Here is a 17,221-nt window from a genome sequence, read left to right as displayed (position 1 = left end):
TTCTTCTCCGTTTCCCCTTTCATCTGTGTCTGGTGTTAGCTAGTTACTGGCTAGCTAGGTCTTCATCTGTGCCTGGTGTTAGCTAGTTACTGGCTAGCTAGGTCTTCATCTGTGTCTGGTGTTAGCTAGTTACTGGCTAGCTAGGTCTTCATCTGTGCCTGGTGTTAGCTAGTTACTGGCTAGCTAGGTCTTCATCTGTGTCTGGTGTTAGCTACTGGCTGGCTAGCTAGGTCTTCATCTGTGTCTGGTGTTAGCTATAGTGGCTAGCTAGGTCTTCATCTGTGCCTGGTGTTAGCTATAGTGGCTAGCTAGGTCTTCATCTGTGTCTGGTGTTAGCTACTGGCTGGCTAGCTAGGTCTTCATCTGTGTCTGGTGTTAGCTACTGGCTTGCTAGCTAGGTCTTCATCTGTGTCTGGTGTTAGCTACTGGCTGGCTAGCTAGGTCTTCATCTGTGTCTGGTGTTAGCTACTGGCTGGCTAGCTAGGTCTTCATCTGTGCCTGGTGTTAGCTATAGTGGCTAGCTAGGTCTTCATCTGTGTCTGGTGTTAGCTACTGGCTGGCTAGCTAGGTCTTCATCTGTGTCTGGTGTTAGCTACTGGCTTGCTAGCTAGGTCTTCATCTGTGTCTGGTGTTAGCTACTGGCTGGCTAGCTAGGTCTTCATCTGTGTCTGGTGTTAGCTACTGGCTGGCTAGCTAGGTCTTCATCTGTGTCTGGTGTTAGCTACTGGCTTGCTAGCTAGGTCTTCATCTGTGTCTGGTGTTAGCTACTGGCTAGCCTAGCTAGGTCTTCATCTGTGTCTGGTGTTAGCTAGTTACTGGCTAGCTAGGTCTTCATCTGTGTCTGGTGTTAGCTACTGGCTGGCTAGCTAGGTCTTCATCTGTGTCTGGTGTTAGCTATAGTGGCTAGCTAGGTCTTCATCTTTGGCTAGCTAGGTCTTCATCTGTGTCTGGTGTTAGCTACTGGCTGGCTAGCTAGGTCTTCATCTGTGTCTGGTGTTAGCTACTGGCTTGCTAGCTAGGTCTTCATCTGTGTCTGGTGTTAGCTACTGGCTGGCTAGCTAGGTCTTCATCTGTGTCTGGTGTTAGCTACTGGCTGGCTAGCTAGGTCTTCATCTGTGTCTGGTGTTAGCTACTGGCTGGCTAGCTAGGTCTTCATCTGTGTCTGGTGTTAGCTACTGGCTGGCTAGCTAGGTCTTCATCTGTGCCTGGTGTTAGCTACTGGCTGGCTAGCTAGGTCTTCATCTGTGTCTGGTGTTAGCTACTGGCTGGCTAGCTAGGTCTTCATCTGTGTCTGGTGTTAGCTACTGGCTGGCTAGCTAGGTCTTCATCTGTGTCTGGTGTTAGCTACTGGCTGGCTAGCTAGGTCTTCAGCCAGCATGGAACTAAAGGAGGGGATAGGTCATTCAAAACTCTGACGCTGTTGTCAAGGCAACATATCTGTCAGTGCTGCTGTGAACCTCATCACAAGAAACAAACTGTGTGTGTGTGTATATATATATATATATTTTTTTTTAATATTATTATTATATCATTGATACAATTTCAATGCTTGAGTTGCTTTGTGTATCACCAAATTTGCTTGAGATAAAATTACTGTAACACTATTCACTGCATCCAAGTTGCTTGCTGTAGGCGTTTCAATGTAGCTGTCAGTCAAGGCGACCTCATGAATATAAGCTGCTTGCCCCCACTCAGCTTGTCGTTTCAAAAAGTACTTTTCAGAATAACTGTTCAGGACCTTTTTAAAAGTGGAGTTCCTTCCTAACTGTTGTTGTGTTCAGGGGCCATGTTATTGCAGGCGGAGACCTCAGGTAAGAAGCTTTAGTCTGACTCCGAACGCTTCTTCTAAGGCTGGGCAGCTTCCAATATTTTAACATGTCCTCTCTCTCTCTGTCCTTCTCTCTCTCTCTGTCCTTCTCTCTCTCTCTCTGTCCTTCTCTCTCTCTCTCTGTCCTTCTCTCTCTCTCTGTCCTTCTCTCTCTCTCTGTCCTTCTCTCTCTCTCTCCTCTCTCTCTCTCTCTCTCTGTCCTTCTCTCTCTCTCTGTCCTTCTCTCTCTCTCTCTCTCTCTCTGTCTCTCTCTCTCTCTCTCTCTCTCTCTCTCTCTCTGTCCCCTCTCTCTCTTCTCTCTCTCTCTCTCTCTCTCTCTGTCCTTCTCTCTCTCTCTCTCTCTCTCTCTCCTTCTCTCTCTCTCTCTCTCTCTCTGTCCTTCTCTCTCTCTCTCTCTCTCTCTCTCTCTGTCCTTCTCTCTCTCTCTCTCCTCTCTCTCTCTCTCTCTCTGTCTCTCTCTCTCTCTCTCTCTGTCCTTCTCTCTCTCTCTCTCTCTCCTCTCGTCCTTCTCTCTCTCTCTCTCTCTCTGTCCTTCTCTCTCTCTCTCTCTCTGTCCTTCTCTCTCTCTCTCTCTCTCTCTGTCCTTCTCTCTCTCTCTCTCTCTCTCTCTCTCTCTCTGTCCTTCTCTCTCTCTCTGTCCTTCTTTCTCTCTCTGTCCTTCGTTCTCGCTCTCTCTCTGTCGTTCTCTCTCTCTCTGTTGTTCTCTCTCGCTCTCTCTGTCTCTGCAGCCGAATGGCCCAAGACTTTCACGGGGTTACCCAGCACCTCAGGCACCACGGCCAGTGTAGTGGTAATCCGGGGGGACCGAATGTATGTGGCCCACGTAGGAGACTCTGCCATAGTGCTGGGGGTGCAGGATGACCCCTCTGACCAGTTCATCAGGGCTGTGGAGGTTACACAGGACCACAAGCCTGAGCTTCCCAAGGAGAGGGAGCGTATTGAAGGGCTGGGGGGCAGGTAAGACTGACCGACACCTACTACTGTACTAGGGCCCCCAACCGTAGCACAACCACAACACAACCACAACACAACCGTAGCACAACGAACAACACAACCACAACACAACACAACCGTAGCACAACTAACAACACAACCACAACCACAACACAACCACAACACAACACAACCACAACACAACCGTAGCACAACGAACAACACAACACAACACAACCACAACACAACCGTAGCACAACGAACAACACAACCACAACACAACACAACCACAACACAACCGTAGCACAACGAACAACACAACCACAACACAACACAACCACAACACAACTGTAGCACAACGAACAACACAACCGTAGCACAACTAACAACACAACCACAACACAACCGTAGCACAACGAACAACACAACCACAACCACAACACAACCACAACACAACCGTAGCACAACGAACAACACAACACAACCGTAGCACAACCACAACACAACACAACCACACCACAACACAACACAACCACAACACAACACAACCACAACACAACACAACCGTAGCACAACTAACAACACAACCACAACACAACCGTAGCACAACCACAACACAACCGTAGCACAACCACACCACAACACAACCGTAGCACAACCACACCACAACACAACCGTAGCACAACCACAACACAACCGTAGCACAACCACAACACAACCGTAGCACAACCACAACACAACCGTACCCTCATGTGACCGTGCATCCAAAACAACAGCTCCTGCGACAGGGGAATGGGTTCGAGCCAAAGAGAATCTCTCTCTCTGCATTGTCTACGCTACTGCAAGCTCACAATCAGTGTCTGTCCTGCTGTATGTCCTGCTGTCTGTCCTGCTGTCTGTCCTGCTGTATGTCCTGCTGTATGTCCTGCTGTATGCCTGCTTGGTCAAAAACAACAGAAAAACTATCGGACTGACTGGGTAACCAGACTAGAGGGATGGACAGACTACTGTAGAACTGACTGGGTAACTAGACTAGAGGGATGGACAGACTACTGTAGAACTGACTGGGTAACTAGACTAGAGGGATGGACAGACTACTGTAGAACTGACTGGGTAACTAGACTAGAGGGATGGACAGACTACTGTAGAACTGACTGGGTAACTAGACTAGAGGGATGGACAGACTACTGTAGAACTGACTGGGTAACCAGACTAGAGGGATGGACAGACTACTGTAGAACTGACTGGGTAACCAGACTAGAGGGATGGACAGACTACTGTAGAACTGACTGGGTAACTAGACTAGAGGGATGGACAGACTACTGTAGAACTGACTGGGTAACTAGACTAGAGGGATGGACAGACTACTGTAGAACTGACTGGGTAACCAGACTAGAGGGATGGACAGACTACTGTAGAACTGACTGGGTAACTAGACTAGAGGGATGGACAGACTACTGTAGAACTGACTGGGTAACTAGACTAGAGGGATGGACAGACTACTGTAGAACTGACTGGGTAACCAGACTAGAGGGATGGACAGACTACTGTAGAACTGACTGGGTAACCAGACTAGAGGGATGGACAGACTACTGTAGAACTGACTGGGTAACCAGACTAGAGGGATGGACAGACTACTGTAGAACTGACTGGGTAACCAGACTAGAGGGATGGACAGACTACTGTAGAACTGACTGGGTAACCAGACTAGAGGGATGGACAGACTACTGTAGAACTGACTGGGTAACCAGACTAGAGGGATGGACAGACTACTGTAGAACTGACTGGGTAACTAGACTAGAGGGATGGACAGACTACTGTAGAACTGACTGGGTAACTAGACTAGAGGGATGGACAGACTACTGTAGAACTGACTGGGTAACTAGACTAGAGGGATGGACAGACTACTGTAGAACTGACTGGGTAACTAGACTAGAGGGATGGACAGACTACTGTAGAACTGACTGGGTAACTAGACTAGAGGGATGGACAGACTACTGTAGAACTGACTGGGTAACCAGACTAGAGGGATGGACAGACTACTGTAGAACTGACTGGGTAACCAGACTAGAGGGATGGACAGACTACTGTAGAACTGACTGGGTAACCAGACTAGAGGGATGGACAGACTACTGTAGAACTGACTGGGTAACCAGACTAGAGGGATGGACAGACTACTGTAGAACTGACTGGGTAACCAGACTAGAGGGATGGACAGACTACTGTAGAACTGACTGGGCAACCAGACTAGAGGGATGGACAGACTACTGTAGAACTGACTGGGTAACTAGAGGGATGGACAGACTACTGTAGAACTGACTGGGTAACTAGACTAGAGGGATGGACAGACTACTGTAGAACTGACTGGGTAACTAGACTAGAGGGATGGACAGACTACTGTAGAACTGACTGGGTAACTAGACTAGAGGGATGGACAGACTACTGTAGAACTGACTGGGTAACTAGACTAGAGGGATGGACAGACTACTGTAGAACTGACTGGGTAACTAGACTAGAGGGATGGACAGACTACTGTAGAACTGACTGGGTAACTAGACTAGAGGGATGGACAGACTACTGTAGAACTGACTGGGTAACTAGACTAGAGGGATGGACAGACTACTGTAGAACTGACTGGGTAACTAGACTAGAGGGATGGACAGACTACTGTAGAACTGACTGGGTAACCAGACTAGAGGGATGGACAGACGCACTATTAAGGTAATGGGATGCCTTTTACTTTACTAAATTTACAGCTAAACCATAACTAGTACTTTATTACTACCTTACTGAATGCCTATGATAACTGTCCTGTCTGTCTCTCTCCCTCCCATCTCCAGTGTGATAACTGTCCTGTCTGTCTCTCTCCCTCCTATCTCCAGGGTGATAACTGTCCTGTCTGTCTCTCTCCCTCCTATCTCCAGTGTGATAACTGTCCTGTCTCTCTCCCTCCTTCTCCAGTGGGATAACTGTCCTGTCTGTCTCTCTCCCTCCTATCTCCAGGGTGGTAACTGTCCTGTCTGTCTCTCTCCCTCCTATCTCCAGGGTGATAACTGTCCTGTCTGTCTCTCTCTCCCTCCTATCTCCAGGGTGATAACTGTCCTGTCTGTCTCTCTCCCTCCTATCTCCAGGGTGGTAACTGTCCTGTCTGTCTCCCTCCCTCCTATCTCCAGTGTGGTAACTGTCCTGTCTGTCTCTCTCCCTCCTATCTCCAGTGTGATAAAGAAGTCGGGTGTGAACCGGGTGGTGTGGAAGAGACCCAGGCTGACTCATAACGGGCCAGTCAGGAGGAGCACGGTCATAGACCAGATACCGTTCCTGGCTGTGGCCAGAGCTCTAGGTATGTTGTTGTGGTTGTCGCTAAGATTCAGTAAGTGCCACAAATGTATTTCTGTAATACAATTGAAGTTGGAAGTTTACATACACCTTAGCCAAATAGGTTGGTTCAACCAGTGTGTGCCCAGTGGGACTGCACTCTGACCCCACTACTTTTTCTGCAGCTGTTGTTGGTAAGTAATGTTGGCGAGTAGTAATGTTGTTGGCGAGTAGTAATGTTGTTGGCGAGTAGTAATGTTGGTTGTTGTTGGCGAGTTAGTTGTTCGAATGTCAGTAGTAATGTTGTTGGCGGGTAGTAATGGTGGTGGTGAGTAATAATGGTGGTGGTGAGTAATAATGGTGGTGGTGAGTAATAATGTTGGTGGTGAGTAGTAATGTAGGCGAGTAGTAATGTTGGTGAGTAGTAATGTTAGTAATGTTTGCGAGTAGCAATGTTGGTGAGTAAGGAATCTGTTAGCTTCTGAAAGAGCTTACTTACTAATCCTCTAACTACTTGGCTCGAGATCACAGTATTGCTGTTTCCAAACATAAAGAACCCATATATAACTATGTTTGGGAACAGCAAGACGGGCAATGAGGCAGTTGGGAACAGCGAGACGGGCAATGAGGCAGTTGGGAACAGCGAGACGGGCAATGAGGCAGTTGGGAACAGCGAGACGGGCAATGAGGCAGTTGGGAACAGCGAGACGGGCAATGAGGCAGTTGGGAACAGCGAGACGGGCAATGAGGCAGTTGGGAACAGCGAAACGGGCAATGAGGTAGTTGGGAACAGCGAGACGGGCAATGAGGCAGTTGGGAACAGCGAGACGGGCAATGAGGCAGTTGGGAACAGCGAGACGGGCAATGAGGCAGTTGGGAACAGCGAGACGGGCAATGAGGTAGTTGGGAACAGCGAGACGGGCAATGAGGCAGTTGGGAACAGCGAGACGGGCAATGAGGCAGTTGGGAACAGCGAGACGGGCAATGAGGCAGTTGGGAACAGCGAGACGGGCAATGAGGCAGTTGGGAACAGCGAGACGGGCAATGAGGTAGTTGGGAACAGCGAGACGGGCAATGAGGCAGTTGGGAACAGCGAGACGGGCAATGAGGCAGTTGGGAACAGCGAGACGGGCAATGAGGCAGTTGGGAACAGCGAGACGGGCAATGAGGCAGTTGGGAACAGCGAGACGGGCAATGAGGCAGTTGGGAACAGCGAGACGGGCAATGAGGCAGTTGGGAACAGCGAGACGGGCAATGAGGCAGTTGGGAACAGCGAGACGGGCAATGAGGCAGTTGGGAACAGCGAGACGGGCAATGAGGCAGTTGGGAACAGCGAGACGGGCAATGAGGCAGTTGGGAACAGCGAGACGGGCAATGAGGCAGTTGGGAACAGCGAGACGGGCAATGAGGCAGTTGGGAACAGCGAGACGGGCAATGAGGCAGTTGGGAACAGCGAGACGGGCAATGAGGCAGTTGGGAACAGCGAGACGGGCAATGAGGCAGTTGGGAACAGCGAGACGGGCAATGAGGTAGTTGGGAACAGCGAGACGGGCAATGAGGCAGTTGGGAACAGCGAGACGGGCAATGAGGCAGTTGGGAACAGCGAGACGGGCAATGAGGCAGTTGGGAACAGCGAGACGGGCAATGAGGCAGTTGGGAACAGCGAGACGGGCAATGAGGCAGTTGGGAACAGCGAGACGGGCAATGAGGCAGTTGGGAACAGCGAGACGGGCAATGAGGCAGTTGGGAACAGCGAGACGGGCAATGAGGCAGTTGGGAACAGCGAGACGGGCAATGAGGCAGTTGGGAACAGCGAGACGGGCAATGAGGCAGTTGGGAACAGCGAGACGGGCAATGAGGTAGTTGGGAACAGCGAGACGGGCAATGAGGCAGTTGGGAACAGCGAGACGGGCAATGAGGCAGTTGGGAACAGCGAGACGGGCAATGAGGTAGTTGGGAACAGCGAGACGGGCAATGAGGCAGTTGGGAACAGCGAGACGGGCAATGAGGCAGTTGGGAACAGCGAGACGGGCAATGAGGCAGTTGGGAACAGCGAGACGGGCAATGAGGCAGTTGGGAACAGCGAGACGGGCAATGAGGCAGTTGGGAACAGCGAGACGGGCAATGAGGCAGTTGGGAACAGCGAGACGGGCAATGAGGCAGTTGGGAACAGCGAGACGGGCAATGAGGCAGTTGGGAACAGCGAGACGGGCAATGAGGCAGTTGGGAACAGCGAGACGGGCAATGAGGCAGTTGGGAACAGCGAGACGGGCAATGAGGCAGTTGGGAACAGCGAGACGGGCAATGAGGTAGTTGGGAACAGCGAGACGGGCAATGAGGTAGTTGGGAACAGCGAGACGGGCAATGAGGTAGTTGGGAACAGCGAGACGGGCAATGAGGCAGTTGGGAACAGCGAGACGGGCAATGAGGCAGTTGGGAACAGCGAGACGGGCAATGAGGTAGTTGGGAACAGCGAGACGGGCAATGAGGCAGTTGGGAACAGCGAGACGGGCAATGAGGCAGTTGGGAACAGCGAGACGGGCAATGAGGTAGTTGGGAACAGCGAGACGGGCAATGAGGCAGTTGGGAACAGCGAGACGGGCAATGAGGCAGTTGGGAACAGCGAGACGGGCAATGAGGTAGTTGGGAACAGCGAGACGGGCAATGAGGCAGTTGGGAACAGCGAGACGGGCAATGAGGCAGTTGGGAACAGCGAGACGGGCAATGAGGTAGTTGGGAACAGCGAGACGAGCAATGAGGTAGTTGGGAACAGCGAGACGGGCAATGAGGCAGTTGGGAACAGTGAGACGGGCAATGAGGTAGTTGGGTGTTTCCTTTTTTCTATGCATGTCATCTTGTTTTTTTTGGTCCAGTTACTGTAAAATATTGTGGATGTGTGTAAAACCCTCATCTTCACTTCTCCTTTCCCCTTGTTGTCCTGTGTTCCCTTGTGAGATAAAGAACCTTTTTGATTGAATTATCTTCTGTCCCTGTAGGCGACCTGTGGAGCTATGACTTCTACAGCGGAGAGTTTGTAGTGTCCCCGGAGCCAGACACCTGTGTTCTGACCCTTGACCCCAATAAACACCGTTACGTCATCCTGGGCAGTGACGGGCTGTGGAACATGGTGCCCCCCCAGGACGCCGTCTCCATGTGCCAGGACAACGATGAGGCCATGGTGAGTTGCGGTGCTACGCGGTGGGGCCCTGTTCAGTAGGGCACACCGTAAGAAATCAGTGTTTCTTATTGGTTTAGGTAGCACCTCCCCTGATTCAATCTGTTTTGAAACTTTCTTTTCCCTCCCTACTGAACCCGGCTCATGGCTTTTCTAACTGGGCCACCGAGGCTTGTGTTCAGCCCAGTCTGATTGGTTAACTACTGCAAATACCTCTCTCCTAGGCGCCGTGCGGGGTGTCCAGCGCTCGCCAGCTGGTGAGCCACGCCCTCCTGCGGTGGCGCCAGAGGATGCTGCGCGCGGACAACACGTCGGCCATCGTGATCGCCCTGCAGGAGCCGGGTGTCCCTCAGGAGCCCCTCCACCATGAGGAGGTACTGCTGAACCTGGCTGAGGGACAGCACTGTGGCCCCGCGTCGTACTCCCGCTCCAACACACCACTCATCAAGGTACAGAGCAGAGGGACTTGTAAGCTTGTGTCCCAAATGGCACTCTATTCCCTATATAGTGCACTGCATTTGACCAGAGCCATATGGGGGAAAATAGGGTGCAATTTGGGACACATGCTAAATCATAATTACTACTTTATTACTACTGTATTAAATGTATTTATCTGTCTGTCTGTGTCTCTCTCTCTGTCTGTCTGTGTCTCTCTGTCTGTCTGTGTCTCTCTGTCTGTCTGTGTCTCTCTGTCTGTCTCGGTCTCTCTCTCTGTCTCGGTCTCTCTCTCTGTCTCGGTCTCTCTCTCTGTCTCTCTGTGTCTCTCTCTCTGTCTCTCTGTGTCTCTCTCTCTCTGTCTCTCTGTGTCTCTCGCTCTCTGTCTCTCTCTGTCTCTCTCTTTCTGTCTCTCTCTCTTTCTGTCTCTCTCTCTTTCTCTCTCTCTCTCTCTGTGTCTCTCTCTCTCTCTCTGTGTCTCTCTCTCTCTCTCTCTCTCTGTGTCTCTCTCTCTCTCTCTCTCTCTCTCTCTCTCTCTCTCTCTCTCTCTTCTAGGTTCCAGACATGGACATGCCGTCTGCTGTGTGTGAGCTCCTCCCGACCCTGGAGAGACGAAACGGCCTATCAGGGAGCAGCCTGTACGCCTTGGCCCTATCAGATCCCTTCGGCCCGCCCCTCTCTGACTCGGATGACGACTCCCGCTCCAGGTTTCCCTTGATGACGGACAGCCCTGCCCCGGGGGAGAAGCTTAGTGATGTCAATGCCAGGACACCCGGCAGCAAACGGACGCTGGATGAGACGTCGCCCAGCCCCGTCCCGTCCACCAAGAGGACCCGGAGGAAGAATGGCGAGACAACACCGGTGGGAGCAGCGGCGGGGGCGAAAGACGGTGGAGGAAAAGACCAGAAACAGACTCCGCCCCCCACCGTGTCCCCTGCACTACTCCAGCAGCAACACGGCAAGACCACCGTGTGTGTGTGCTGAGAGACACACACACACTCTCTGCAGACGGACGGCCCCTCCTCACCATACATACAAACAGAGATACAAGACAGACAGTAACATTCTGCTTCTTCTCCGACCTTTTTACAAATCACTGAGAGACCGGTCGCTCCTGACTGGGAGACCGATCGCTCCTGACTGGGAGACCGGTCGCTCCTGACTGGGAGACCGATCGCTCCTGACTGGGAGACCGGTCGCTCCTGACTGGGAGACCGATCGCTCCTGACTGGGAGACCGATCGCACCTGACTGGGAGACCGGTCGCTCCTGACTGGGAGACCGGTCGCTCCTGACTGGGAGACCGGTCGCTCCTGACTGGGAGACCGATCGCACCTGACTGGGAGACCGGGTCGCTCCTGACTGGGAGACCGGTCGCTCCTGACTGGGAGACCGGTCGCTCCTGACTGGGAGACCGGTCGCACCTGACTGGGAGACCGGTCGCTCCTGACTGGGAGACCGGTCGCTCCTGACTGGGAGACCGGTCGCTCCTGACTGGGAGACCGGTCGCTCCTGACTGGGAGACCGGTCGCTCCTGACTGGGAGAGCGGTCGCACCTGACTGGGAGACCGGTCGCTCCTGACTGGGAGAGGTCACTACAATGAGGTCATCATGCCATATGTCCATGTCAGCCAGCCAGTCAGCCAGCCAGTCAGCCAGCCAGTCAGCCAGCCAGTCAGCCAGCCAGTCAGCCAGCCAGTCAGCCAGTCTGTCAGCCAGTCTGTCAGCCAGTCTGTCAGCCAGTCTGTCAGCCAGTCTGTCAGTCAGCCAGTCTGTCAGTCAGCCAGTCTGTCAGTCAGCCAGTCTGTCAGTCAGCCAGTCTGTCAGTCAGCCAGTCTGTCAGTCAGCCAGTCTGTCAGTCAGCCAGTCTGTCAGCCAGCCTGTCAGCCAGTCTGTCAGCCAGCCTGTCAGCCAGCCTGTCAGCCAGCCTGTCAGCCAGCCAGTCAGCCAGTCAGTCAGTCAGTCCAGTGTGGGCATTTTGTTCACTTGTCTCTTATCTTTTGTCTTACTCTGTTCCCCCGGATGGTGGAGAATGATTTTAAGTGGTGGTCTGTTAAATACTTTTTTAACACCTGTAAGTAACTCTGTGATTTAAATAAAAGGGTAACATTTTCTGGCTGCAAAACGGCTCTTGCGACATGTACAAAGTTTCCCAAAATAACCACAACATTTGGGGTCTAGGGGGCATTTCCAAACAGAGACTGGAATTCCACGTCTGGTGATTACATCACATGAAACACATTTCCCCAGTCTTTACTTGAAGTCCACATAAAGTTACAAGATACTGTATCTCTCTCTCTCTCTCTCACTTTGATGTGAAGTAAGGACTGATTTTGTTCAGTGCTGTTTTGTGGACAGAAAATCATCCCAAAGTATGAATTTGTCCAATCTGTAAATATAATCTTGACGTGGGTTCATTGATAAGTACATGTGTTACTTACTTTAAGTAAAGCAATATATTTTTATACATTGTTTTATTTTACTATTGTAGAAGCTATAGAAGAGGATATCCTGCCATTTTGTATTAGTTTCCCCCATCTTCTAAATTCACCCTTTGACCTAGTTATCTCTATTCTCTTGATATTGGTCATTATCTCTATTCTCTCACAGCATTCAATCCCTCTATCCTTCATGACTTACTATTCTGATCCTGCTTTTACATTTAATTTAAATGTGTTTTCTATTGGTTTTTTGGGGGGTTTTTAACTCACATTTAATGAGATCAATTGAACTTTCATCCCAAACTGAAGGTGCTGTTACGTTAAACCAGTAGCCGAAATGAACTATACTTAACAAAAATATAAACGCAACATTCAACAATTTCAAAGATTTTACTGAGTTACAGTTCATATGAAGAAATCCAGTCAATTGAAATAAATTCATTAGGTCCTAACCTATGGATTTCACATGACTGGGAATACAGATATGCATCCGTTGGTCACAGATACCTTAAAATAAAATGGACCTCAGAATCTCATCACTGTATTTTTGTGCTTTCAAATCGCCATTGATAAATTACAATGGTTGGTTGTCCGTAGCTTATTCCTGCCTCCATACCGTAACCCCACCGCCACCATGGGGCGCTCTGTTCACAGGGTTTTCTTATTCCTGCCTCCATACCGTAACCCCATCGCCACCATGGGGCGCTCTGTTCACAGGGTTTTCTTATTCCTGCCTCCATACCGAACCCCATCGCGACCATGGGGCGCTCTGTTCACAGGGTTTTCTTATTCCTGCCTCCATACCGTAACCCCATCGCCACCATGGGGCGCTCTGTTCACAGGGTTTTCTTATTCCTGCCTCCATACCGTAACCCCATCGCGACCATGGGGCGCTCTGTTCACAGGGTTTTCTTATTCCTGCCTCCATACCGTAACCCCATCGCCACCATGGGGCGCTCTGTTCACAGGGTTTTCTTATTCCTGCCTCCATACCGTAACCCCATCGCCACCATGGGGCGCTCTGTTCACAGGGTTTTCTTATTCCTGCCTCCATACCGTAACCCCATCGCCACCATGGGGCGCTCTGTTCACAACGTTGACATCTGAAAACCGCTCACCCGGGTTCGATCCCAGGATGTCACGCGTTCTAGCGACACCTTGTGGCGGGCCGGGTGCCTGCAGGCTGACCCCGGTCGTCAGTTGAACTGTGCCACTTTCCTCCGACACATTGGTGCGGCTGGCTTCCGGGTTCTGGATCGGGACGGTTGAGCTAACACAGGCTAATGCGATTAACATGAGGTTGTCAGTAACAAGAACATTTCCCAGGACATATCTGATTCTGGCAGAAAGCTTCAATTCTTGTTAATCTAACTGCACTGTCCCCTTTACAGTAGCTATTACAGTGAAGGAGGAGTTGTTTGAGGAGCATGCACAATTTTGAACATGAAAAGTTATTCATAAACAAATGAGGCACATAGCGGCAGTCTTGCCACAATTATTTTTAGCAGAAATGCAATGGTTCATTGGATCAGTCTAAAACTTTGCACATACACTGCTTCCATCTAGTGGCCATCTAAATTGCAGCTGGGCTGGAATAATACATTATGGCCTTTCTCTTGCATTTCAAAGATGATGGTTCAAAAAAAAAATACAAACGATAGGTTGGCTTTTTTTGGTATTATCTTTTACTAGATCTATTGTGTTATATTCTCCTACATTCGTTTCACATTTCCACAAACTTCAAAGTGTTGCCTTTCAAATGGCACCAAGAATATGCATATCCTTGCTTCAGGGCCTGAGCTACAGGCAGTTAGATTTGGGTATGTCATTTTAGGTGAAAACTGGAAAAAAATGGTCGGATCCTTAAGAGGTTTTAAGCCGGGAAAGTGTTAAGAAGCGTGGTTTGGCGGGTCATGTTTCAGAGGACGCATGACTCGGCCTTAGCCCTCTCCCGAGCCCATTGGGGAGTTGCAGCGATGAGACAAGATTGAAATTGGGGAGGAAAGGGGGGTAAAATACAACCTCCCCCAAAAAATTTGACTAATAAAAGAACCGCTCGTACACACGACGCCTGACACCGTGGTCTGAGGCCAGTTGGATGTATAGTGTCAAACGATCTAAAACGATGTTGCAACAGCTCTGGTGGATATTCCTGCAGTCACCATGCCAACTGCACTCTCTCTCCCTCAACTTGAAACATCTGTTGTATTGTTGTGACAAAACTGCACATTTTTAGAGTGGTATTTTTTAATTGGTCCCCCAGCACAAGGTGCACCTGTGTAATGATCGTGCTGTTTATTAATCAACTTCTTGATATGCCACACCTGTCAGGTGGATGGGTAATCTTGGCAAAGGAGAAATGCTTCATAACAGGAATGTAAACAAATTTGTGCACATAATTTGAGAGAAACGTTTTCTTTGTGAGTATGGAACATTTCTGGGATATTTCATTTCAGCTCATGAAACATTGGACCAACACTTTTACATGTTGCGTTTTTTAAATATTTTTGTTCAGTGTAATAATTCATTAATAGTTGATGAAGGTGAACTGTTTAAAATAATCAGGATGTTGTTGTTCCCACTGTCAAGATGAGATCAGATGACACCTAGTGGCCATGACCTGTAAATGCAATTATTTGCCTATTTTTCCCTTTTGCTGCATTTACCCCCAACAACAATATCTGCATCCCAAATGCAGACAATTAACTGTGTAGGCCTGTGTTTCCAAAACTAGGGGTCGTGACCCCATTGTAGGGTCTCCTGATTTGAAAAATGGGGTTACGAGAGAAAATAAAATGGAGTTTGGTTCATAGAACCAGGGTTACGTCAGATGCGATTGTAGTAAACGGAGCCGTTTCTGTTTTCATCCTACAAGTGTGGCTCTTATCTTACGGACCGTTTTAAGCTACAAAATATTATGACCCCGTCACTGAAAGATATGACACTCAGGAATATGTCTTCTGTTTCTCTCTGCAATGTCCACAAGCCTCATTAGAACAGAGTGGACAAGACCAGGCACTAAATCAGACTGGGGCGGGGCATCGATGATGATGTTGTGTTCTACACAGAAGAACATACAACATGATTGGCGAATGATCTTCTGAACTTCCCACAATACCTTTTCTAAAGCATTTCAGTCACTTCAAACCATATTGAAATACTGTCAAAAGTACTGTCACACTGATATGTACTAGACTGTCATGGCCCAAATTTATATAAAAAAAAAAGATATATAAATGATTTCTATGTGTTCTGATGCAGTGGTCTTGTAAGAGAAAGTGGTCGTGGGGAAACTAGCTAGATGTCAATACACTGAGTGTACAAAACATTAAGAACACCTTCCTAATTTTGAGTTGCACTGGTCAGTCTATGTCATGTAAACAAGCAGGCGTTGATAATGTTCTGTACACTCTGTGTGGGTTGTTGTTTTTTCATTTAGAGGGGTTTATCGTAAGCTAAAAACAAATTTTGTTCTCATTGACTTGGAATCTGACCGATAGGCTAGTTATGACTTCTTGACATCTTTTGAATCATATGAATGTTCTATTTGAAAAGCAGTCAGACGCTTCGTCTTCAGTTACCTAGACGGATATTACTTTCCTGTATGAATGATGTAAGTTCAAGCATTGTTTCATTATTTCACCTGTTTTGTCCTCATTTTAGCTGCTGTTGTGATTTTTTTTTTTACAGTGCATCAGACTTTTTTTAGCAGTGCTAGTGTTTTTAGAAAGGTCTGCCAACTGCCACATTTGCTTGATGACAAGTTCTCGTTAAATTATTCATTATCTTTAGTCATACAGTATGTAGTTTTTGTTTTTCTAGACCAAAGTGCAATTTTAATGACATTTTGTAACATTTTTTGTTTGTTGTATTTCCTAGTAGGCCAATATTAGTTATATATATCGGGGGTTTTTTTGTGTGATTTTTTTTTTTTTAAACTTGATTGAGAAGAAAAAAAAGGTGATGTGATACTGGTTTATTGTCTGTTACTTTGTTGGGGATTGTTTTGTGCATAATGTTTTTCTTAACATTTATTTTGGCGGTGTCCCAAATTACACCCTATTCCAGATGTAATGCACTACTTTTTGACCGAAACCCTGGTCAAAAGTACTGCCACATATATATATATATTTTGAGATGTATCCTTTGTTTTTCCAGGTGAAGTGAGTCATTTTACAGGTTCATTCTGTTATGCCACCCTGTTCCGCTTGGCACAGACAGCAACTAGTGCATGTGTACAGTGTTCATGTGGAAAATTTGAATTGAAAATATGTGAAATAAAAATGTTTTCAGAGTGGTGTCTTCTTGACTTATTGGGGGTTGCAACGTACACAATGTACAGTAGCTCAAGTGGATTTTGTGATTAATATTCCCTCCAAATCTCCAGCTTTTATTACATATCAACAACTACTGTATACTATTGTTTCTCTTTAATTAGTTATATTTGTATTTTTTATTTGTATTTTTTTCTATTATTAATGAGATTTATTTTGTTTTTTATTAAAAAAAATACATTTTAAATGTATTAATTTAATTGTTTAAGGGCTTGTAAGTAAACATTTCACTATAAGGTCAACACCTGTTGTATTCGGCGCATGTGACAAAAACTATTTGATTTAATTTGATATACCCTTTTAGTAACATGGAATTTAAGATTGAAACCTAGTTGAAAGAATACCAGTTCCAACACATTTTGGCATGAGACCAGATTAAAGACATTAAATATGTGCATATCACCCACAAACTGTCCCGGAACAAAGCGGACGTACCTCACGAATGGCACCCTATTCCCAATGACCAGCGAGACTGCAAAAAAGTAAACCAAGAACGCCACCTAATCTGTGCCAAATATACTGTATTAACGTGTCCTGTACCAACGATACTGTATTATACCGATCCTCTACCAAAGTTACCCGTGGCTGTACCAGTACCGGACAGAAGGGGGTAACCGCAGGCACACCGCCCATTGCTCGGTAAAGTCACTGGGCTGGAGCTCCGATACAGTTTTTAGGCGCATTCGATTCTGCTGAGCCGAAAGGCACTGACCCGTGACGTCAACAGTAACCCGCACCGCACGGTCATGTTGTCAATAAGG

At 48.2% G+C, this 17,221-nt stretch overlaps 2 protein-coding genes across 3 annotated transcripts in view; both read left to right on the top strand.

The window, feature by feature from the left end:
- The window catches only part of LOC106581525 (protein phosphatase 1D), a 33,694-nt gene extending 17,274 nt beyond the window's left edge, over positions 1 to 16,420 (top strand). For both annotated transcript variants that reach the window (XM_045704099.1, XM_045704098.1), the window contains exons 2-6: positions 2,557 to 2,785; positions 5,977 to 6,101; positions 9,073 to 9,254; positions 9,476 to 9,700; positions 10,242 to 16,420. In XM_045704099.1, the coding sequence (XP_045560055.1) occupies positions 2,637 to 2,785; positions 5,977 to 6,101; positions 9,073 to 9,254; positions 9,476 to 9,700; positions 10,242 to 10,670 (1,110 nt within the window). In that variant the 5' untranslated portion in view covers positions 2,557 to 2,636 and the 3' untranslated portion in view covers positions 10,671 to 16,420. The remainder of the gene's footprint in view (positions 1 to 2,556; positions 2,786 to 5,976; positions 6,102 to 9,072; positions 9,255 to 9,475; positions 9,701 to 10,241) is intronic.
- Positions 6,631 to 8,973, top strand: LOC123729301 (uncharacterized PPE family protein PPE12-like). The gene is made up of 2 exons (XM_045704097.1): positions 6,631 to 8,805; positions 8,896 to 8,973. The coding sequence occupies exons 1-2, from the start codon at positions 6,646 to 6,648 to the stop codon at positions 8,956 to 8,958; spliced, it is 2,223 nt and encodes a 740-aa protein (XP_045560053.1). The 5' UTR covers positions 6,631 to 6,645; the 3' UTR covers positions 8,959 to 8,973.
- Positions 16,421 to 17,221: the final 801 nt, after the last annotated feature.

This window comes from Salmo salar, chromosome ssa20, assembly GCF_905237065.1.
Source record: "Salmo salar chromosome ssa20, Ssal_v3.1, whole genome shotgun sequence".
Taxonomy (NCBI): domain Eukaryota; kingdom Metazoa; phylum Chordata; class Actinopteri; order Salmoniformes; family Salmonidae; genus Salmo; species Salmo salar.
This window is presented reverse-complemented; position numbering and strand designations above follow the sequence as displayed.